This window comes from Mirounga angustirostris, unplaced genomic scaffold, assembly GCF_029215605.1.
Source record: "Mirounga angustirostris isolate CCGP_5_RB_7025 unplaced genomic scaffold, mMirAng1.0.hap1 SCAF_10, whole genome shotgun sequence".
Taxonomy (NCBI): Eukaryota; Metazoa; Chordata; class Mammalia; order Carnivora; family Phocidae; genus Mirounga; species Mirounga angustirostris.
The window spans coordinates 60253571-60278037 of NW_026991718.1; the positions used below are offsets into that span (position 1 = coordinate 60253571).

General features: G+C 47.2%; 1 protein-coding gene across 8 annotated transcripts in view; it reads left to right on the forward strand.

The window, feature by feature from the left end:
- Positions 1-24467, forward strand: part of BCL11A (BCL11 transcription factor A) — a 100138-nt gene that overhangs the window by 68425 nt on the left and 7246 nt on the right. The window contains exons 3-4 of one of the 8 annotated variants that reach the window (XM_054509861.2): positions 16263-16364; positions 21693-23587. In XM_054509861.2, coding sequence (XP_054365836.1) covers positions 16263-16364; positions 21693-23587 — 1997 coding nt within the window. Of the gene's footprint in view, positions 1-16262; positions 16365-21692 lie in introns of all 8 variants that reach the window. The other 7 variants (XM_045884947.3, XM_064572483.1, XM_045884944.2 and 4 more) reach the window with 7 other exon arrangements.

Sequence of the window (24467 nt, forward strand, 5' to 3'; positions counted from 1 at the left end):
TTGTTAACCTTTCCTTCCTTCCTCCTCTTTTTTTCCTCCCCATCCAAGGTCTCCCTTCGCTTACATATGAGCCAGCCTGGAAGTATAGACTTGACCTCCACCTCACCAGGTGCAGCCGCTGACCAGCGCAAAAAAATAGGAAATATTTTTTTTAAAAAGAAGTTTGGGTGGGGGGAGTTTCTGTTCCACAATCACTGCTGTTTCAATAAAAAGCAACCTGGTTTATCTATAAAACCTACTTCCCTTTCTGTGAATGTGACCGTTTTCAATAGCAGAAGACCCTGATGTGTGTGTGTGTGTGTGTGTGTGTGTGTGTGTGTGTTGGGGTAACGGGATGGAAGGTGACAAAAGGGAGACGCTAGAGAGAGGATGGAAGGAAGAGAGACGAGAGGTGGAAAAGAGAAGGAAAAGGGGAAGAGAGAAGGCAAAGAGGCAGGTGGAAAAGAAGATCGAAATTTGAGCTATTTTTAGCTGAATGTGAATGCAGATTTCATCAGGCTTGTTGGCTGTGGGGAAACACTGTGTGGGGACAGTCACCTTGCATGTAACTTCCTGCAAAGCGGCCATGGTGACTAAATTTTCTGACACTGTCAGAGTTTGGACAACCCTGCCAGCTCCTGGAAGGGCAGCCCAACAACTGTCACAGGCAAAGCATCAAAAGCGTGAGCTGTCGATAGTGACCTGCATTTGCAGAAAATCTGAGAGCCTTCTAATTAACAGGGGAGCTCTAAATTAGAGTAAAGCTGTTTGACAAGCCCCCTCAGATGCGGTAAGTGTCACAGCGCAGATCATCATTACATCTAACAAGCTTCTGATTTTTAACAGAAGCTACGAGATGAACTCGCTTATAATGGTTCAGTTTCAAGGGGGGGAAAAAAGCCACTCCCCTCCCCGAAAAGGAAGAAAGAAAGAAGGAAGGGAAGAAAGAAAGAACAAGAAGGAAGGAAAAGGCGGGGGATGAAAAGAAATTCTAACGCGAGTGCTTTGGGCAAATGCTCAGATCCCATCCCTGAATTCTTGCCTTTGTTGCTAGCCGAAGCATTGATACATCTTCTGTTTTAGAGTCTCCTTACTGTAATCTGTGTCTGCTAATAGGCCAGCTCAGTTCATTTGATGTTTCCCGGAGACAATAATCGTCTGTGAGTTATTTCTGACCATCGCGTATTCCGCGGGGTCTGAATTGTTGAAAGTGGGGCCCCAAATCGTAACAACTTGAGCATTACAATCAAAACACATGATATGGACGGCAATTGATTAGGGTTGTCCCTTGGACGGAGAAACAGACTAGGGGCTGGTGGAGACTGCAGCTGTACCTGGGGACTTGCCTGAGCTCGCTTGGAGTTCATCTGAGCTCAGGCCTCCTGACCCTGACCGGGGCTCTTTGCACAGGGCTGGGGGATTTGAATCCCAGTGTGAGGCATTGATTTAAAGCAGCTTTCAGAGGCCCGAGTGGCGTGGATCATTTGGGTGCCTTCCTTTGTGGGTGCTACCCTTGCAAGACCATTTCTCTACCACGGGATATACATTAGAGGAGGAGAGGGCCATCAGTTCTTTGGCTTGTGTGGATTCCCCCCAAACTACCCATACCATCCTTGCAATTATTCATGGGAAATAAAATAATGTAAATCACGCTGCCTGATTCTTCTCAAACAGCTTACAAAGTAATCACAGGCTGAAGTGCAGGTTTTCTTGTAGTGTCTTTATCAGTAAATCAGATTTTGAGCATTTATCAGCGAAAGTTAGATTTAAACATCATTCCTGTAATGTTTGAAAGAAAGATTTGTTTCAGTGGGGACTCTGCCAATCAGTGATCTTCCAGCTTGACTCTGCTATCAATTATTGCTGCAATTATTTGTCTAGTTGGATATTTAAAATGTCATCAGAAAGAGATGATTACATATTCCAGAAAGCAAGGCACTGTATAATCAGATGAACTGAATCCAGTTAAATGTAGTGTGGTACCAACCTGTCCTTCAAAGTACGATTGTTGAGCTACCACCAAAGCAGCAGTCTTCTGCCCGGTTTTCAGGAAGCAGATCTTAACCTTGGGATGCAGCATGCTGCCGGGGTCGGGTGATCCTCAATTATGGGAAACTTTCCAAGTCTGAAAATGGAATTGCTCCTTCAGATACACGAGAAGTGCATTTTGGTTATCTCATTCAATTCATCTGCAAATCTATAAATAAGAAATCCCTCTATTCTTCTTGCTTCCTGTGGATTTAAATGCCAAATCCTGATTTGTGGCAAAGTTGTCACATGCCCCTTTCCCACTCTCTCTGCCTGGTGCCCAGGATCTAAGCAGTGGCAGTAGAAATTACAACTGTTTGGAAGCCAAGAAAAAGCTCCATTTCTCACTTTTCTCCAATTCCGGATATTCTCGGCCCTGCTCCATCTATCAGTCTTCTCCCCACACACCTCCTCCACCACACACCCTCCTTCTGTCCGCTCCACGAACAGGAAACAAATACAGCTTCAAATTTATTTATTTATGGAGGTAAAGAGACCACAACCTGAACACACAACAAAAAAACTCCAACCCAACTAAACCCAATGGTCCCAAATGTATAGAAATTTCCCCCTTGGGGCGCCTGGGTGGCTCAGTCGGTTAAGCGTCTGCCTTCGGCTCAGGTCATGATCCCAGGGTCCTGGGATCGAGCCCCGCATCGGGCTCCCTGCTCAGCGGGGAACCTGCTTCTCCCTCTCCCTCTGCCTGCCTCTCTGCGTACTTGTTCTCTCTCTCTATCTCTCTGTCAAATAAATAAATAAAATCTTTAAAAAAAAAAAAAAAAAAAAGAAATTTCCCCCTTAATAGTCTGACCCCATTTCTGGGCATCAGGAGTGCCCCTGATGGGTAGAATGTTCTATCTGAAAGTGACAGCCAAGCCCTCAGCTGGGAAACCTTAGTCCCTCCCCATTCTTACAACTGACTAGAGGTTGCAGGGACGGTCTCTGTATCTAGGTGGGTTTCGTGAGTTAGAGAACATGGTGGGCTGGCTGGGAGGGTTTTTTCCCAGTTCACTTCCTACACAGCGTGATGAGCTCTTATGTCTCCACAACATCTTGGTGGTCAAAAGGCTTTCCCACACTAACATAAAATGTACAGGGATTGGGGGGGCGTCTGTTAAGAAATTAATCTCAGGGTGCCTGGGTGGCTCAGTCACTGAGTGTTCCACCCTTTTTTTTTTTAAGATTTTATTTATTTATTTGACAGGGAGAGACACAGCGAGAGAGGGAACACAAGCAGGGGTAGCGGGAGAGGGAGAAGCAGGCTCCCCGCCAAGCAGGGAGCCCGATGCGGGGCTCGATCCCAGGACCCTGGGATCATGACCTGAGCCAAAGGTGGACGCTTAACGACTGAGCCACCCAGGCGCCCTGAGTGTCCCACTCTTAATCTTGGTTCAGGTCTTGATCTCACAGTTGTGAGTTCGAGCCCTGCATTGAGCTCTGTGCTGGCCGTGGAGCCTACTTGAGGGAAGGAAAGAAGGAAGGGAGGGAGGGAGGAAGAAAACATCCCCCAAAAAAACTTTAAAGAAGTCACAACCCATTGAAATGGAGAAGACACACTGTCCGTGCTGCAGTAAGTGTTGGCCCAGGAGCTGGCAGTGGACAGCCCTGTCACCTTCGTCCCCTCTTCTCCCTCACTGGCTGTGCTCCAGGACCTTGGCCTTGCCTGGGTGTCCCTGCCAGGCCCTGCAGCATGTGGCCTGCAGTCCCAGTCCAAGGTGACCCAGGTCAGCTGACCACACTGCCCTTTTGTGGGGGGGACAGATATTGCTTTGACCCTTGAAAGGGGGTTATCTGCTTGTGGTGGGTGAGGTGTGGTGTATTAAAGCCACAGAACAAAGGTGCAAAGGGCCTGGTTCAGCTCTTGAGCGATGGAGAGGAAGCCCTGGGTTCTGAATGTCTGCACTGTTCTTGGGATTCCTGTTCTATTTTTAAGGGTGTACATTTCTCTCTTTGTGCCGCCTAGTATGTCTCAAGCAGAGGTGGGGGCCTGGGCCGGGGGGTGGGCAGGGAATCTGTGGCGCTGTGTCCGAAGCCCATGGCCATGGTGTCACACGCCATGGCCCTTGCCAGGCCTTGGACTGGGGAGTCCGGGGCCTCACGGAGCGCAGCAGGCCTTTGCATTCTTTCTTTCCCAGGCCTCCCCGGGGCCGTGCGAGGATATGGTGCAACTCCTGGGGGATGAGGTGTGGGTGGCTGCAGGTGTTCTCCTGCATCTGAGGCAGGGAGGCAGCTGAGACCAGCCTGTCAACCTTTTCTGCACCTTCCATGGCCAGCTTCCTAGCTTGTTTTTAAGCCCTTTTAGTGGAGCAAAACCATGGGTTCTAAATAGAATTATTTGAACTGAAGAACTTCACACTGTTCCTTCTCTTGGGGCAGAAAGATAGGGGTGTAGGTGGGGGATGAGAATAGAGGAAAGTGTGGGAGATTACTAAAAAAAAAAAAAAAAAAGAGAGAGAGAGAGAGGGAAAGGAAAGGGACCCAGATTAGGTAATTGGGGCCAGTTCATCAGAAGACTTAAGAAAATTTGACATCTATTGTAACTCTTCTAACTGTGTAATTATATTGCGTTTGGAAGGTGAATTATTAACCTGATTGTCCGTAACAACCATTGAGTAAATATACAATTACAGATTGCCAAAATTGTACAGTGAACTGACGGGCCAGCAGCCACTTTCAAGGGGCTGTAATCATGTCCTAGGTCAAGGCTGACCCGGAGGTTCCTTGGTTAGTGAATCATTTACTGCAGAAACCTCAGTGACCTCAGGGAGGGAAGGTTCCCCTGGTCACTGCTGGCTCCTTCCAGCCAGCTCGTTGAGAAGAAATTCTCAAACATGAAGAAAAGTCCACTGAGCAGCACTCAAGTTCTGAGTGTTTATTGAGAGGCTTTTCTCTGCCCAGAATGGTGTTGGGCCATGAGAGGTGGACAATGAAGTCTTGGTTCTCAGAAGCCTGGGAGTCTAGTGGAGGAACTGGGGCCAATGGATGCACGATGATCACAGGGGGCCCTGGACCCAGGAGAAATGCAGCACAGAGCTGAAGACAGAGGAACGGCACAGCCTTTGTGGTCCCCCTCCATTGTCTAACCAGGGCCCTTTGTGAGCGTCTGTGCCCCCAGCCCTAGGTGCAGGGGGTGGGGGGTGGTAATCTCAGCGGGGCCTCCTCCTGGGGAAGTCCACGGCCCTCTCACACTGAGGAGCCAGCCTGTGTCAGCCAAGAGCCGCAGGCCATAAATGCAAAGTATGGTTGAACAAAAGCAGCTTTTGAGTGAGAAAGCTGAGTGGAGTTGTCCCAACCTGTCAACTTCAGATTTCTTTCCTCCTCCCCATAAATCAAAAAAAGGCTGGTGGAAGGGAGGGACAGAAGCATTTCATTTTCAGATTTTGTAAGAAAATAAAATCAAATCAAAAGAACCTGCCCCACGCTGATACCTTACATGCCAGGTTTGAGCCTGAGGCAAATTTTTGTGGCCATGTAATAAGCCTCTTTAAAATGGTGACAGACCCTTGACTCTTTGCCTTGAATTACACTGATAAAAGACATTTTATTGCGTTAGAGCTGGGGCAGGAGTACAGGACCGTTCTTGCCTGGTCGGCCTCTTTGAAACCATGTCAGCCCTGCTGTCCACACTCCCCACCTCCTGGCGGTTTGAGCACCGTGGCGGCGGCGATCTGGGGGCCCGTGACAGGGGGGGCTTTCTACCCAGCAGTCGAAAGTTGAGGCTCTGGAAGTAAAAGGATTTCAGCCTGAGGGGCTTGTTAGGGAGAGTGGAGTGTCTCCGTTCTTAGTAGACATAAGAGATCTTGACGTTGGTGGCTCTAGGTCAGTGTCACGGTTGGGACCGCCCGGAAATAGAGTGCAGCTGGGAAAGCGAATGCTCTCAGACCTCATTTCCCCCGCGGTCTCAGAGAGATTCCAAAGACAAAACGATTCCTGGGTCTGCATTGTAGTGTAGGGTCCCTTTATGCCCCCTTGATCCCTATGGAATAGGGACAGGGGGCTTGTGGCCCCTTTGCCCAGGGAGGCCAGGTCTCCACCAGCTGAGCTCCCAAGTGAACCTGTTCACTGGGTAGAAAGGAGCTGAGATGGTGCATTCTTGGTTTGAAGAGCTTGGAGGTGTCTGATAACTTTGGGTGTTACCCTTGCTGAATCAACAGAATTAGTAAACCCAGGAACAGCTAGCAACACCCACCCGGTGACTGGATTGGGAACTCTTGAATGAGTGCAGATGATACATGTGGGCATCTCTTTTTTATTCAGGAAATTCTTTCCAGGTTGGTTAGTGGTATAAGTGAAGGATTAGAAATTGGGTAAAAAGCCAGGAAAATAACTAGGAAGCCAAGAAAATAGGCCTCAGCTAAATAGGCTATGTCCACCTCTCCTTTGTTCTGTGGGATTAAGGCTGAGGCCAGAGCTTGGCTGCTCTGTGCCCAGAAGGAGGGAAGGTGCTGAGGGACTGAGGAAGAACGGTAGCAGAAGTTGGAGGAGCTTGTGGGCGGGCAGAGGCCTGTTTCTGAAAGAAGGACTAGCTGCCTTGGGATGAGGCCTGGCCTCATAGGACCAGAACCCTCCTTGATTCAATCTCACCTCAGGCGAGAGGGCAGCCTAGTTTTGTTCCTGAAGAAATGTCAGAGCCTGACCTGCTAGACCATTTTTTTTTCTTTTTAGTTTGTAGAGCTTTGAAGCCTTAAATTAGTTCTCATAATTTCTGAGCACTTCTGTATTAACCATAGAACATAATAGGTTTTAATTCTGGAGAATGGCCAATTCTGGTTCTAAGAATCTCTTGGCCAAGATTATCGTAGAGCATTTGGCCTGTAGAGTATGGCTTCCCCACTGCCTCAGACAGACAGACACACACACACACACACACACACACACACCCCACTTTATAGAGTCAGGAAGGCAAGTGATTGCCTGTAAATGGCATTAAGACTTGTGTCTAGACAACACACTCTGCCTTGGCTCACCTCGAGGGCTCCTGAGGTGAGTGCTGACAAGGGGCAAAGCTTGGTCCCCGGGAAGATGGACTGGACTCTGAGTTCCAGCCCTGCCTGCGTGACCTGCAGTAGGACGCTCTTGACATCTTCTGCTTCCTCGCTGGGGAGGTGAGGATAACACCTTCCCTCATCCCACAGGATTACTGTAGGGCCAGAATGTGAGGAGGATGCTTTGGGAAAAAGAGAAACCTCCCCACAGAGGCCAGGACATCCTTCCTTAAGAAGGGCCAGTCTGGGAGGCCTGACACAGCCTTCCTGGGGCTGCCTATTCTTTGGGGCCCCCTTCCCTTTAATGGTTGCGCAGATCAGTCCTGGAAGATAAGACCAGAAAATTCTCCAGCTCCCTGGATGGTCAACCATGCCTCTGCCCTCCCTTGTCTTTCCAGTGACACCTCGCCTCCCCCCCCCCCCCCCCCCCCCGCCACCGCCTGCCGACTTCCTCCTCCACAGTACCCAAGAACACCTGAAAACATCAAGGATCTCTTTCTAAGTGCCAAGCTTAGTTTTCTTAAGCTTATTCTGGTATTTTCTTGAGACTGATGAAAATGGTGGTATGGAAGCATAAATTACATTTGCCGTGAATTAACACAGATAAAAAGGCTTGGGGTGGCCTCTTCAGAGTAATTTGGGAGTTGCATGTTCTGCCAACTTTGACAGACAAGTCCTCTGCTCTGGCCTGTGTTATCAGAATGAAACGTTTGCTGAGCAAGTGGTCAATCTCATTGGATCCAACTTTCTGGCCCAAATGCCTTTCCCTCCCTTCAGTGCAAAATGTTCATTCCACCCTCTTCAGGCACCTAATACTTAAGTCAGGAGAAACTCAAGTGTGGTTTTCAAGGCTTTCCAGGTGTCTGGGACCATGATTTTCTGTCCTTTTCTTCATTTCTCCTGTGGGCTGGGGGGGTGTGAGTGGTATCTGTGACTGTATTTGCGGGAAGTTGGACAGTTTGGGTGACAGAAAGGAATTCAGGGCAGCTCCTTGGATCACTGCCCCCTTCTCACCACAAAGGTATTGCATTGAGCCCCACCTTAAGGAAGCCCGATACCCACAAAATCTCATCAATGGCAACTGATAAATTAGAGGGTGATTTTTCACATTACAGAAAGATTGTTAACTTTTCAAAAGGTTTCGCCACAGGGTTCCTTTAAATAGTGAGCTCCCCCACTGAATTTAAAGTGTTTGTTTACAGATCATTAACTACTTGACAGAGAGGTTGGGGAGGGGGTGGAGGAAGAAGCACTTAAAAGGTAAAATGTTAGAAGCCCTGCCAATTTTCGATGGGCCTGGAAGGGTGATGAAACATCTCTGAAATTATGTCGGTTAGCAAATGTGATTCCGTTTACAGAAACTCACTTTACACATGGCTTTCCAGGAAATCTTCACGTTGGTTGAGGGCAGGGACCACAGGACCCCGGGGCCTTGCCATCCTGGTTTGAGGTGGTTGGGAGAGGACTCTGGCTTTCCTGAGAGTCCTGTGTATGCCCTCACGAGCTGTGGGTGCCAGGCTCTGGCATGAGGCCAGGCTTTGCCACTGGCCGTCTGGCACGGACAGCTGAGACCTTTTCCCTTGACATTTAGCCTGAGTTTGTGGAAAGTTTTTTCCTGGTTCTCTGTGACCTTCAGTCTCTTTGGCTCTGGACCCACCTAGGTTTCCTCCTTGAAGCTCAGACGGGTGAGCTTGGCAAGATTGTGCCCTAGGAAGCTGAAATCCACCACCAGGCCTACTTTCTGAGTCTAAGAATTAGGCCGGCAGCTGAACCCAGTTCACACTGGCCTGTAGGTTCCTCCTAGTCCCTGCATGGGCATGAGGGGCACAGGCCCATCCTGGCCAGCATTAGGATAGCAGGTCTCTTCACTGCATCCCAAACTCCTGTCCTAGATCTGATCTCAAAGAGACTCTGACTGGCCTGGGAAACAGGAGGGAGAAGCCATCCGTCGGATCCAGTCTTCTCTTTTTAAGGACAAGAAAACTTAGAGTCAGAAAGCGGAAGGGATTTACTCAAGGTCATGCACAGCTGGTGAGTGGCAGAGTTGGGACTGAAGACTCTGGATTCCTGACTCTGCGCCAGCAGCCTATCCAGAGGAGCGAGTCCCTGATGTCCTAAAGGAAGAAAAGAATCTGGAGAGTAAGGGTCAGTGCGGTTCATGGGCCTGCGCATCTTTAAAAGTAGTTCTTATATTCTCCCAAGTAACCTGGTAAAGACCCCAGGTAGAAGCAAACCTGCATGTGCATGTGTGCAAACACACACACACACACACACACACACACTCATGCACACCCCACCCCAGACAAACAAAATCCTCAAATACGGACTTGGAGAGGGGGTGAGGGTACCCCCGCCTTCCCCGTGGCTTTGAAGAGAAGAAAGGGGGGAAATTTGGAGGGAAGGTCAAGTCGATGATTGAAGAGACAAAGCAGGGTAGGAAAATCTCCACATTTCTTGCACAGTCATTTGTTGAAAATGTGTCAGCAAGTACAAGCCCATCTTAAACTGGCAATGATACATCTGAAATAGATTATTTAAGCCAGGGAGGCAATATTGCAAAGAAGAACATGGCTATCAACACTTGTTTGTCTGACTTAAAGGAATAAAGCAGTGAATTCTGCCTCAGCGGACCACCCACCATTCATCAGGGGAGAAGAATGGAGGAGGGGGGCACGAAACAGGACAGATGAACTTTTCATGAAGAGTTTCACAAGCGTCCGCGTGGCTGTGTCCCTTATTTTAAGAAAATGTGATATTTGGAAGTATGAATTCGTCAAAGCTGAAGACTTCACCGAAGTCCTCAGAGGGTTTATTTAGATGAACAGATCCTCGTTGTCAACTGAATGGATCGGTGTACAATATTTTGATTTAAATGTGACTACCTGTTGGGCCCCATTTGCTCCGTGCACTCCTTGGCTTTTGCTCCGCTGAGCATCTGTGCCGGCTTTTGCTTTTGTCTAGAAAGTCCTTCCTCTTGGCTCCCCAGGTGCAGTTCCTAAGTTACTGCTTCCTGAAAGCCGCTCTTCTTCCTTTCAAGTGGAAGCAATTGCTCTTCCTTTGAATTTCCATAGCAGTTTCTCTGTGGCTCTCTCGTGACACACTTTCTGCATGGGAGTAGAGCGATTTCTGTCCAGGCCTTATCTTCTCTACTAGGTGAAGGCTGCCGTGGGGAAGTCTGGGTCTGGGTTTTCTTTGTGTTACCCACAGGTGCTGGCCCATTGCTTTGGGCCTCACAGGCCCTCGGTAAATAGTTGTCGAATGAATGCCTGAAAGAATGAATGAATGGAATTAACCTGGGTGACACGTTTTGCATAGTGAGGTACACAGTTAAACCAAGGGAAAAAAACTGTCCCGAGACAATTTGTCTTTATATAGCTGACCTTCCAGTCTCCTTGATAAGTTCCACCATTCTAAGGCAAAAGCTTAAAGTGTAATAAAAATTTATCTAATTCACAATCAAGTGAAAATACTTTGGGCCCAGAGCCAAAGAATATTATTGGAGTGCACTTTTTTCAACACCCTAAATTTAACCAGCTGGAATTCTTTTTTTTAGTACCATCCTATTCAACCTTTTGAAATGAAGGATTTGCCTTTTAGTGGGAAATCTGCATTTCAACACAAAGATGGAGCACAATGTCTTTGGTTTAGTTATTCTTCAGAAAAGCAAGCTCTTTTTTTTTTCTTTTTTGAATTATATGCTTTGCTTATGTTAAAGACACAGATTGCAGAAAATTTTGTTTAGGCCTGACAGATTGGTAGCTTGCATTTTTTGCATTTTTATAGATAAAGGGGCATGAAAGGTGTCATCTCTCCTCCCCCTCATTGAGTGAATTCCTAGGATAAGAACTCAAAAGGTGAAGTTAGTTTTCAGATAGTCAAGGCTATGATAAGAGGATAGAACTGGTCAAAAAAGAAAAGTTTTTAAATGAATAATTGATGAAATGGAAGTCACTGATGAAGTATCGGGGAATGTAGAGATCACGAGCAAGTTTCAGCACAGAAATTCTGTTAAGTGTGGTATCTCTAAAATTCTCGCTTGGTTTCATTTATACAGGATACACTTTTTTTTTAAAAAGATTTTATTTATTTATTTGACAGAGAGAGACACAGCGAGAGGGGGAACACAAATAGGGGGAGTGGGAGAGGGAGAAGCAGGCTTCTAGCAGAGTAGGGAGCCCGATGCGGGGCTCGATCCCAGAACCCTGGGATCATGACCTGAGCCGAAGGCAGACGCTTAACGACTGAGCCACCCAGGCGCCCCCAGGATACACTTTTTTAAAGAGCATCACAATTTGGTAAAACCTTAGCTAGTAAAAAAAAACAATGATGGAATAAATGCTCATGTAAATGCTCATTTCTAGAACAAAAGGGAATGCAATTTTGACATTATCAGAAGGTTAATTAAGAAGTCTGTTAGCGATGATAAACCTGGCACATTTTCAGTTTAGACTGACATGACTCAAGACCTAGGCATAGCTAACGTTTGCTCTATAATACTGTGATAAGTCACAGAATCTGAGAGGAGCCGGTATCTGTTGTAAACGGAGGGTCAAGAGCTAGAAAGACGTTTAGTGGATTTGCTTTCCGGTTAAAGAAGCCTCTGTCCCAGACTGGCTGCACTGTTGTTATTTTTGTGATTTAGATCCACTAATATTGATAGAACTGGAATTGGTTCCAAAACTGTACAAACTTTCAGGATGCATTTGAAGGGTAGTCTGTAAGTTGGCTACCGGCTGGGGGGAGAGGGGATTTGAGAATTTTGGAGCTGGAACAGTGGGTCAGGGTCCTTTATTTTGGCCCATCACCTAATATAGAGATTCCCTCCCCATCGTGGTGGGTTGTCACTCATTCTTTTCTTGAAGACCCAGAGTGAATGGGACGTTATGGCTTCCTAGGGTAACCCATTCCACTTCGGGACAACCCTACTCCTTTTGTGCCCTACCTGGTTGGAAAAACAGGGAAGTTTTCTAAAAATATATGTTCAAGGGGTGCCTGGGTGGCTCAGTTGGTTAAGCGACTGGCTTTGGCTCAGGTCCTGATCCCTGGGTCCTGGGATGGAGCCCCCCCCCCCCCCCCCCGCTGGTCTCTCTTCTGGGTGGGGAGCCTGCTTCTCCCTCTCCCTCAACCTGCCGCTCCGCCTGCTTGTGTTGTCTCTCTTTCTCTGTCAAATAAATAAATAAAATCTTTAAAAAAAAAATGTTCAAAAAAGGAAATATATATACATGCATATACACTGTAGTAAACATCAAACATCTATACGTCTATGTACCCCTCTAGAGAGGCCTGGGGATTTGATACCTGATAAAAGTCAAGCACCCAGAGCGGCCATCAAGTGTGTTGGAAATGATGCTTTGTGCTTAGCTGTTTCAGCACATTTGTAGACAGCGGTATTACTTGTCGATGAGGAGACTATAATGTGGCTGCGTTACATACCCAGTGATTAATTTCAGAAACAATCAGCATGTCAGTAATAAAGGAGTCTTTGAGATGTTCTTGAGGAAACCTAAAACTTGATTTAAGGACCTTAAATTCCAGGGACATCCCACAGGGCTTATAGAGCTCTGCATCAAAAGTTGGTACCCATTGTATATAGAAATGTAAAGTGACCAATGTAAAACATTAAATCAAAACCATTCCCAAATTTTTGCAGATTTTTAATGAGACCTGAAAAATAAGATTCATTATTTTTTATTCAGCCCAAGGAAACATTGCAACTTAATAATGCATAAGGCATTTCCAAGGCCCCAAGTGGAAATGCTGGGTCTCACGAGACCTTTATGAACCAGAAGGTTAAAACACCTTTTGCCAGAAGAGTACAGGCATTTGAAAAGACTGATCCAGAAGAGGGCAACACATCCCATTTGTGAGTCCAGACAAGGAAACAGAGTCCAGTTCTTACACCATCCATGTCATGGGCCACAGCTGCTGTCTCAAACATTTCAGCTTTTATGGAAGTGGTGAGGACACCATCTGTCTGACATAAACTGGTTTGGATGTTGTCTTGTGCAAAGAGCATTCCCTGTTTGATGGAAGGCTTGGCTCTATTCTCTGTCCTGTCAACAAGGAAGGGTGGCACCTGGGATTCCACATGAAGAGATTCTTAGGTATGTCCCAAGCTTGCTCTGGTTCTGACTGCTCTGAAGGAGGTGAGTCCCAGACAGAAGGGACGACAGTCTTGTAGCCATTCTGGCTCTCTGCCAGAGGAACATGCTTCCAGCTTCCATGCCTCCCCTCGCCCTAAGACAGCAGTATTAAACTGGAACTGTGCCTACACATCACCTGGAGGAGTTGTTAAACACAGATTGCCGCACGGCCCCCACCCCCAGGTTTTTATTCAGCAAGTCTGAGGTGGGCCTGAGAGTTTGCATTTCCAACAGGCTCCCTGGGCCTCGGTCTGCACTTTGAGAACCACTGCCCTAAGAGTACCACCAAGGAAACAAAAGAGAGCATAGCCAGACTGCCCATTTTCCAGCCCACCACTCCCTGGGGAAGAGAAAAGGCCCTCAGCCGGGGGTGGCTCAGGCAGGTAGAGCTGCTCATTGAGTGTGATGCTAAGAAGCATTCATTGTGAGACTTTGCCTAAAACATGTTGAAATAATTGAAAGCATCACAGCAAAAAGTTAAACCCTAGGGAGGCTGTTAACAATTTAGCATTTCCAGTTCCCGTGAGAAGGTCGACTACTTACCAAGGGGAATGGGTTCAGTGGGAGAGGCTGCAGAATCAGCTGGGGTTCCCCATTGCCTTTGCTTCGACTCTCTTCCTGGACGAAGAGAAATGCAAGGATGGGTCTCTCGGAAAGACAGTGTCAGTAGCTTGTTAAGCTGACAGGAAGTTTTGTCTCTCTTCAGCTGGCTAATTCTGTAGGGGAAGCAGAGGTAAAGGGTGAAAGCAGTGAGGTCTGGGTTGGGGAGAGGGTGCAGCTAAGAGGCTCAGGAAGCAGATCAGGTGTTGTTTCCCAATTTTGAAGCCAAGTCCGATTATTTGGATCCTTCGAAAGTCCCACTCAACACCTCTGGGTTGGACTCTCTCCCAAGAGGTTGTCACGAGAAGTTGTTTCTCTTAATGGGTCAGGAGAAAGAGAACCCTCCTCACTGGCACTTCTTGGGCAGGAGCCAGGGGAAGAGATAGATGGATATCCCAGAAAAGAGCACTGGATGGGAAGTCAGGAGACTAATTCCAATCTTCACTTTAACCGTCAGCATAGCTGTGGAGCAGCCACTTGATTTCTCAAGGCCTCAGTTTCCCCATCTGTAAAATGAAGGCATAGACTTGAGGATCTCGAAGGTTTTTTACAATTCAAAAGCCAAAAGCAGGGTCGTGGTGCCAGATACCCAGGTACTGGCCCTCGCTTTGTCACATGGCCTGGCCCTGTGGAAAAGCGGACCAGGCTGCTGCCCCCGGAAGCTCCGCTTGCTCGGGGCCGACAAGTTTGTAGACACGTTCACCCACCGAAGGTAAATGCGAGCGGTCAGGCCTGGATTAGGCTAAGAGCCCTCCCATTTCTTGCTGGAGGCCGTATCAAGGCACCTCATGGCTCTTCTCAGAGGAAGTGGCAGGGAGTTTGAAATCAGACCCTCCCTGTGCAGGGGTCCAGGTCCCTTGCTGCATTTCTGCTAGGGTCACAGAGCTACCTCAGCTGTGTGGGTCTCCTAAGAAAAAGATTTCCGTCTTGGTCACAAGACAAACTTAGGAAAGGGCTAAGGCAAGAGCAAGTACAAAAATGGGTTCTCAGACTTCTTGTTGAAAAACAATGACTAAATCCGTAGTTAATTTTACCCTCTATTCTCAATACCCTGTTTATAATATAAACAGTTGAATGAAGACATATTATTATTTTTCTTAAGTCCAGTCTTTGCACTTTTCACGGGTTCATTTTGTGGTATTTATTTTGTTTGGGGTTAGAGCGGAGGATATGCCTCTCGAGATGGTCTCCGAGAGCAGCCCCCTTTGCAGGCCTGGTAACAACCGAGTGTGAGATCTTCCACAAGCACCATGCCATTGTTACCCACCGGGCTCCCCATGAAAGGGAGCCTTGTGCTGACTGCCCTGGCTGTTCTTGGCAGCATGAATCTCTATAAGGAGAACAGGATGTATTTTACACTTGAGACCTGCTATCCTAGAGTCTAACAACAACACTTTTAAGTGCTCTTAATATTAAGCTAATGGAAAACATACTCTGTTTACTCACCATCAAAGTCTGTTTTTCTTCTCTCCCTCCTCCCCCAATCATCACAACCTCCCAGCCTCTAGAACACACCGAGTATCTCCTGCTCCATCGATCCTACACTCTGTCTCAAGGTTGACCTCTCCATGCTTGGTTGGCTCAAGGTGGACTTGGAAAAACTAGGAACTTACCACATAAACCATATAATCCCCAGGTCGCACAAACCAAATATTTCCTTTCTCACAAAAGTCTCAGTGCTAGAAATGCTTGATTTACTGCTAGATTTATGTTTACTGGTGTGAGAAGTCATTTCTCCTCACCAGAGAGAGACCAAGTGCGGGAGAATGGAGAAGGTGGGCCACTTTTTCTGGGTGCTGGTTCTCTCCTTGTCACGTAATAGTAGGATTCCTCACCCTCAAGATGTGGACTTGGCCAAAGTTATTTGAACCCCAGAAGTCTAATCTTTATTCTCCATTGCTTTGTGTTGTAAGAAGCCATGTCTATATGGGATATTCCATTGATCCGATTCTAGAGTGTGGCCCAGCCCACGATTTCCCTGTCTCCGAAGGTGCTGTCATAAGTACAGCTTGGGAAGAGGGAGCAGTGGGACAGGGAAGGCAGAGTGGGCCTCTCTATTCTAGAAGAAATGATTCACAGATCCACTCATTTCCTACTTGCATATTGTTTTTTGCTTGGGCTTATCTTGTTAAGTAAATGTATGCATGTAAACCAGCCTTGCAGATAAATCCCCTCCATTTTGCCAGTCTACCCCCTAATATTACCAATTTCCCCCTTGCTGTGTACACATCTCTTATTATAAGACAATAAACAATAACAAAGAAGCAAATGAACCAAAGACCACCCCCCCCCAACTAAAACAAACCCCTTCTCTTTTGTCTAAAAAGACCAAAATCAAAAACAAAACAAAATTGTGTGGAAATAACTTCATCGCTGTTTTTTTGATACAGGCCTTGGGCCTGTTAACTATCTGCAAGGCTGTTGTAATGATGTTAATCTATTTTAATGGAATTGAAATGTGATATCCTGTGGTTTACGATGCACATTGTTTATAGCTTTAGTGCTTGATTTTGGGTTTCTTTCACAGATAAACTTCTGCACTGGAGGGGCCTGTCCTCCCCTCGTTCTGCACACGGAGCTCTAATCCCCACGCCTGGGATGAGTGCAGAATATGCCCCGCAGGGTATTTGTAAGTTGAGCATTATTTTTTCTACAAATGTCCATGTGTATAAAGATGAGAGTTTCTGGAAATTACCCTTACTTTTTAAGTACTGAAAGGAGTTACAAAATAGATTGGCATCCTCATCTGCATTATTCCATTACTCACTTGGCACCCTCTCCCCCACTCCACTCGACCCCCTCCTCTTTCCCCTCCCCTTTTTTGTTTCTTTCCTCACTGAAGACATGGAGCTCACAGCAGCTCATCCCTGGGGTGGGGGTGGGGGTGGGGGTGTCTTCGCCCCAGGGTCTTATCTGGCTCCACGGCTGGTGACCATATACCATCTGTGTGTTCAGGGCCCATTTTATTGCTGGACATTCACTTGCATGGCCTCATTTAGGACTTGGAGTTTTTATTCCATGGTGTACGTGTTAGCAGAGGCCAGAACCAAAAGAAGTCAGTTTAGAGTTACTTTAGAGTTGTTCTCATGCATGTTATGTATGCATTTATGTGTGTATTGAAACATGGTATATATGTATATAGACATGGTGCCTTATATATGTGCATAGACATGGTGCCTTATATATGTGCATACATATACAATTTCTACTTATTTTTCTCCTAGTTTTAGAGAAAAATGCACAGCATTGTTGCTTAAATTCAAAGATTCCACCGCCACCCCACCACTACCATTAACACCATCCAAGTACTTGTTCAGACCAACTTTTATGGTGGGGAAATGTTTATGAAATGTAGATTTGTATGTTCGTAAAAATGTGTTTGAAAGATGTTGTTTTAGAAGGTAATACAGTTTGCTTTTCTATGTAGTAACAACTAATAGGAGTCATGCATGACTACACAGTCGGATGGGGGTGGGAGTTGATTCTACCCCAAACACGAAAAGGCAGCTTCCAGAAAAAAAGAAATGTGACATCAAATTTTTATTTAAGGAATGTATTTTTATTTTGAAAGTATGTGAAAACTAACCTGTTGTGGAAAGAAGAAAAGAAAGGGAAAGTGTCACGGAAAGAAAAGAACAAGATGCAGGTGTTCAGCTAGAGAGGGGACTGGTTTTTAGGTGGCAGAGGTCAAGTAGACCTCACCATCTTATGAATGGTGTCTGCAGGGCAGGGCATGCACCCTGAGACCAGATTGCAAGCCAGTTGTTTGTTTTGTTAACTCCTAGGTAATCCTAGGTAACAAAGAGTTATTGTGTGAATTTCACAAGTCCTCAAGTCCTGAGGGCTGGGCGGTGCAGGGGTTAAAAAGTCCCTCTTCTGCCACCCCCTCCCCAACACCAACCTGGGCCTAAGCCTGGCTTAGGTCACTGATTGTAGAGAGTTTAGGGGGTTGGACTCTTGGTTTCGAGCCCCTACATGCTGACTGGGTGGGGAGAGCGCTCCTCATTTGGCTGGGGGTGCCTGGGGCCCCGCATGGGGCCGTGGGAACAGAGCCACCCGTGGAGGGAAGGGAAAAGAAGGGAGTGGGGCAGTAGAGAGGAGGGTGGAGCTGAGTGGCCGAGGGCTGCTGGCCTCCCTCTTCCGCTGACCCTCCTGAGGGCAGGGGGTTGGATTGGAGGGGTGGGAAACTAGGAGCCTGATTCAGAGCCCATGTCTTCTCCCCCTCTTCCCGCAAAGGGAGGGTGCCCAGTTTGCTGGTGCCCATGCTGGCAGGACCAGTTTAGGAGTGACCAGACAAGGTATGTGGAAATGGGTTGTGGAGTTCCAGAAAGCTCTCGAGCAAAGCTGACCTCCAGGTCACTCATCTGCCTTAACTGGCTGCCCTTGGCTGGCAGAGCATTTAGCACTTAACCTTGTGGCTTCCCTGCTGGTGGACCACAGTCGTGGGCCCTAATGTGGCCCCCTCTTGCTGCCTTCTAGCCAGGGCCTCCCCTTGGCCTGGGCTGAGGCCTGGATTCTGGATTCCAGCCTTCTACAGGAAGCCCTTCTGGGTGTACAACGTGGTCAGTCATCATGCTAGGTTAACTCACCAAGCCTGGGAGTAATGAAAACTCACATTCATGTCGGACCTGGTAGTTTACATATGGGTTTTGTATACGTCTGTCATCTGAGCCTCACAATTCTTTCAGGTACTGTTTTTATGTTCACTTTACAGATAGGAAACCTAAGGTTCAAAGAAATGACATGACTGGCTCAGAGCCCTAAGCTGGTAAATAGTAGAGCCAGGGGTCTGGTGTCAGACCTTGTTCTTCCAAATCCTGAGGCTTAGATCACATTACTTTTTAGCATTGCTGATAACCTAAAAATGGGTTATTCCTTCCCATACAGTAAAAAGAAATAAAATAAAAGCCGGTAGGTGAGCTAATAGCCGATTTTAACCGTTTGATGCCTGGAGTTCCTACGCTTGGGGCCAGGTCTCAGTTTATTGCTCTAAATCAAAACAATCCCCATGAATGCCCAATGAGGCTCTCAAATTGAGAAGTTGATTTTCATCAGAGTAAATGAAGAATATTATTATATTTTACATGTCAATAAATCAATGTAGCCCTAATTTTGCCACGCAGGAAATCAATTCTGGCCTTTCTAAACCATCAAAGATGTTATGAACAAAGTAATTTCACAAATTATGGCAAGTAACACATTTATTGATGACTGCAGTTTAGGAATTGAGAATCTGTGAGCACCGTAATATAATATGGTGCAGTGGCGTGAGCTGAGTAAAAGACAGATTATGTGGTGAAACTGTAAGGCATCATTTGCTATTAGTGGACTAGTAATAATTACCAGTTTCAAAGCCGCTCTTTCGATGTAATCTTTGGTCTCAATCGTAACAGCCCTTCTCATTGACGTTATGATTACACTAGCCGCCCTCATGATCTCGAATATCTAGTTGATAGGATACTAAAATGCGATAGTGAAAACGGTATGTTGTGTGCTCATCATAAGATGAAATGGCATCTTCTCTGACCCGATGTATGGAGAGGAGAGGGTAACAGCATAGTGTGAACATATACTGTAGAGTGATCACATCACTGGCTCTGAAAACAGAATTTTGGGAAGGTTCAGAGCAGCAAAATAAGACAGACTTTTCTCATTTAAGCCTTTTGGAGAGGATACAGGTGCGCTCCCTGATGCGGTGCTGTATAACTTTCGGCACTCACCAGTGGCCATCCCGTTCAGGGTGCATGCGAAACCGGCATTGCTAATTATGGGTCCAGTCCTGGGATTCGATAGAATATTATAAGCTAAGATACGATTTTAAGGCATTTGGAGTGATGAAAGTGTTAAGAACTTGTTTCAGCTGACAGATCTCCTTTTTACTTATCCAATTCAGATTGTCAGGCTAAATGTATGATAATAACACAGAGTCCTAGGGAGGCAAAGGAGAAAGCCACGGAGGGTCACGTTAGTTGGAACCAGATAGTTTTTTTCCTGACTATTTAGGACCCAAGTCATTGTTCAACAACAACAAAAAATTTATGAAAATACTCTCAATGATGCTTTTTATTTCCCTTTGAAGAGAGGAGGAAAACAAAAATAGGCAGATAATGTGATACTAATGTCAGCATTTTCTTTCAAAATCTTTCTGCCTTTTTTTTTTTTTCCTCCCTCCACATTAGGCAAATGTTGGAAACCTAATTTTGGTATCTTATCATCTAATCTTGTTAAAGAGATTTACCCAGGAGTGGGATACATTGAGGGAGATTATAAATGCATTGTAAAGTAAATTACAAGGTCAGGGCAGGGAGTCCATTATTCAGACAAGTGCTTGAGCAAGCGGGCTTGTTTTGGAATGCAAGTGTTTGGGGCTCCTGAGAAGACCCTGCCAGCTTTTCTTTCTGACTTGCTAAATGGAGGAATCATAATTGATTAATTCCTCATTCCCACTCTTTAGCTCCATGGTGGATTTTTTGCTTTTAAAAAAAAGTTACTGACATATACTAGCTGGGGGCCTTACGCGACTCGTCTAGTCCCCCTTTTAAAAGACAGGCTAAAGTTTATTTCTCATTTGGGTTTTACACACTGTCTTTTTTGGAATCCCTGGGAAGTTAACTATTTTTCTCATCCTTGTCCTTTGGCCACCAACATTTGTGCCCTTTTTAATGCTGTAGTTGACTGGTAAACTGTTAGTTACTCCCTTGGTGTATATATATTTTCAAATTTAGCTATCTCCAAAAATGAATGATTGTGAAGTCAAGTTGGCCCCTCTTTGCCAAAGTGGCATTTACCGCTCTCGGGTTCTTTTCAGCGAGAGAGAAATAATGTGACTTAAGCAGGGCCCCTCTCCAGACGGCTTGGCTACTGGCCAAAGAGTTGACTAGCTGAACTGTATCTTTCTGTTTCTTTCTCAACTGGAGCTGAGGCTCAGCCGAGGGCGCAGGATGTTGTATAATTTGGTTCACGTTGTTAGCCTCTCAAAATAATGAGGAGGAGGATAGTGTAGCATTTCTCAGCCTGCTGCCCGTCATGGTGCTGGCTGCTTTAACTGTTCTTAAACTAGGATGCTGTGTCTGCTTAAGTTGGCACCAGCCCCTCCTCCTAACTTCTCCAGACTTGCATTTGTTTGACTGGGGGACAACTCCTAAAGATTCGATACGGCCTGTTGGTTAAATCCGAATTAAATTTCTCTTTTGAGATTTTTTGCACCATCCCTTGAGATAAAAATGGGAGTCCCTGTAGGGTGTTGTGGGACCAGGATTGGGACTCACTGATCCTCACGCCGGCTGGGATGTGAGAAGGTTGCTAGTTTCTCTTCCTGGAATTATTTTATGAGTATCTTCTCATTTTTAACAATATCAACAATTAGTGTGTTTCAGGCTAAGATTAAAAGCATCTCTAGGGCCATAGAGAATTGTAATGAGTTGACCTTCTCTTTTTTGATATCTCTATGAAATGATTGCCTCTTTAGAAAGTTCACCTGCCACCCAGGGGAGAATAGAACGATGGGATTTAGGAAGCAGAGAAGTTTCCCTTAGGTCACCTTGTCCAAGTCCCTCACTTAACAAATGAGGAAACGGAGGCACAGAGATGAAGTCGCTTACCCCAAACCACAGCTGGCGAAAGATTGGGAAGCTCAGATGTTTGCTGAGTTTCCCTAGAATGTAGGGATCCTCATTCCTAAGCTTGTATTGGTCCAGATTTTTCTGCTTTGGAGATTGGATTTAAAATTCTTAGAACTGAATGAAATGGCAGAAAGACTGACTGGACAACTATTTATTGGGCACCAATATGTGCCGGGCACCAATGTAGGCATGGGCAATAATAGGTCAGTTAGGGCTTAGGCCTGTGGGGTTGAGGGCTGGGGGGCAGGGAAGGCAGGAGGTGAAACATAAAGAAGCAGTTGCTAACGCCCTCCTCTGTGATTAAACATTGATGTTGGTGTTGTATTATTTTGCAGGTAAAGATGAGCCCAGCAGCTACACATGTACAACTTGCAAACAGCCATTCACCAGTGCATGGTTTCTCTTGCAACACGCACAGAACACTCATGGATTAAGAATCTACTTAGAAAGCGAACACGGAAGTCCCCTGACCCCGCGGGTTGGTATCCCTTCAGGACTAGGTGCAGAATGTCCTTCCCAGCCACCTCTCCATGGGATTCATATTGCAGACAATAACCCCTTTAACCTGCTAAGAATACCAGGATCAGTATCGAGAGAGGCTTCCGGCCTGGCAGAAGGGCGCTTTCCACCCACTCCCCCCCTGTTTAGTCCACCACCGAGACATCACTTGGACCCCCACCGCATAGAGCGCCTGGGGGCGGAAGAGATGGCCCTGGCCACCCATCACCCGAGTGCCTTTGACAGGGTGCTGCGGTTGAATCCAATGGCTATGGAGCCTCCCGCCATGGATTTCTCTAGGAGACTTAGAGAGCTGGCAGGGAACACGTCTAGCCCACCGCTGTCCCCAGGCCGGCCCAGCCCTATGCAAAGGTTACTGCAACCATTCCAGCCAGGTAGCAAGCCGCCCTTCCTGGCGACGCCCCCCCTCCCTCCTCTGCAATCTGCCCCTCCTCCCTCCCAGCCCCCGGTCAAGTCCAAGTCATGCGAGTTCTGCGGCAAGACGTTCAAATTTCAGAGCAACCTCGTGGTGCACCGGCGCAGCCACACGGGCGAGAAGCCCTACAAGTGCAACCTGTGCGACCACGCGTGCACGCAGGCCAGCAAGCTGAAGCGCCACATGAAGACGCACATGCACAAGTCGTCCCCTATGACGGTCAAGTCCGACGACGGCCTCTCCACCGCCAGCTCCCCGGAACCCGGCACCAGCGACCTGGTGGGCAGCGCCAGCAGCGCGCTCAAGTCTGTGGTGGCCAAGTTCAAGAGCGAGAACGACCCCAACCTGATCCCGGAGAATGGGGACGAGGAGGAAGAGGAGGACGACGAGGAAGAGGAAGAAGAGGAGGAAGAGGAGGAGGAGGAGCTGACGGAGAGCGAGAGGGTGGACTACGGCTTCGGGCTGAGCCTGGAGGCGGCGCGCCACCACGAGAACAGCTCGCGGGGCGCGGTGGTGGGCGTGGGCGACGAGGGCCGCGCCCTGCCTGATGTCATGCAGGGCATGGTGCTCAGCTCCATGCAGCACTTCAGCGAGGCCTTCCACCAGGTCCTGGGCGAGAAACATAAGCGCGGCCACCTGGCCGAGGCCGAGGGCCACAGGGACACTTGCGACGAAGACTCGGTGGCCGGCGAGTCGGACCGCATAGACGATGGCACTGTTAACGGCCGCGGCTGCTCCCCGGGTGAGTCGGCCTCGGGGGGCTTGTCCAAAAAGCTGCTGCTGGGCAGCCCCAGCTCGCTGAGCCCCTTCTCCAAGCGCATCAAGCTCGAGAAGGAGTTCGACTTGCCCCCGGCCGCGATGCCCAACACGGAGAACGTGTACTCGCAGTGGCTCGCTGGCTACGCGGCCTCCAGGCAGCTCAAAGATCCCTTCCTTAGCTTCGGAGACTCCAGACAATCGCCTTTCGCCTCCTCGTCGGAGCACTCCTCGGAGAACGGGAGCTTGCGCTTCTCCACGCCGCCCGGGGAGCTGGACGGAGGGATCTCGGGGCGCAGCGGCACGGGAAGTGGAGGGAGCACGCCCCATATTAGTGGTCCGGGCCCGGGCAGGCCCAGCTCAAAAGAGGGCAGACGCAGCGACACTTGTGAGTACTGTGGGAAAGTCTTCAAGAACTGTAGCAATCTCACTGTCCACAGGAGAAGCCACACGGGCGAAAGGCCTTATAAATGCGAGCTGTGCAACTATGCCTGTGCCCAGAGTAGCAAGCTCACCAGGCACATGAAAACGCATGGCCAGGTGGGGAAGGACGTTTACAAATGTGAAATTTGTAAGATGCCTTTTAGCGTGTACAGTACCCTGGAGAAACACATGAAAAAATGGCACAGTGATCGAGTGTTGAATAATGATATAAAAACTGAATAGAGGTATATTAATACCCCTCCCTCACTCCCACCTGACACTTCCTTTTTTCACCACCCCCCCTCCCCCATCGCCCTCCAGCCCCACTCCCCCCGTAGGATTTTTTTCTAGTCCCACGTGATTAAACAAACAAACAAACAGAAGTAACGGAAGCTAAGAATATGAGAGTGCTTGTCACCAGCACACCTGTTTTTTTTTTTCTTTTTCTTTTTTCTTTTTCTTTTTTTCCTTTATGTTCTCACCGTTTGAATGCATGATCTGTATGGGGCAATACTATTGCATTTTACGCAAACTTTGAGCCTTTCTCTTGTGCAATAATTTACATGTTGTGTATGTTTTTTTTTTTTTAAACTTAGACAGCATGTATGGTATGTTACGGCTATTTTAAATTGTCCCCGATTCGTTGCTGAGCAAACATGTTGCTGTTTCCAGTTCCGTTCTGAGAGAAAAAGAGAGAGAGAGAGAAAAAGACCATGCTGCATACGTTCTGTAATACATATCATGTACAGTTTTATTTTATAACGTGAGGAGGAAAAACAGTCTTTGGGTTAACCCTCTATAGACAGAATAGACAGCACTGACACAAAATCTCTATGAGCTAAATGTCTGTCTCTAAAGGGTTAAATGTATCAATTGGAGAGGAAGAAAAAAGGCCTTGAATTGACAAATAAACAGAAAAACAAAACAAGCTTATTCTATCATTTGGTTTTAAAATATGAGTGCCTTGGATCTATTAAAACCACGTTGATGGTTCTTT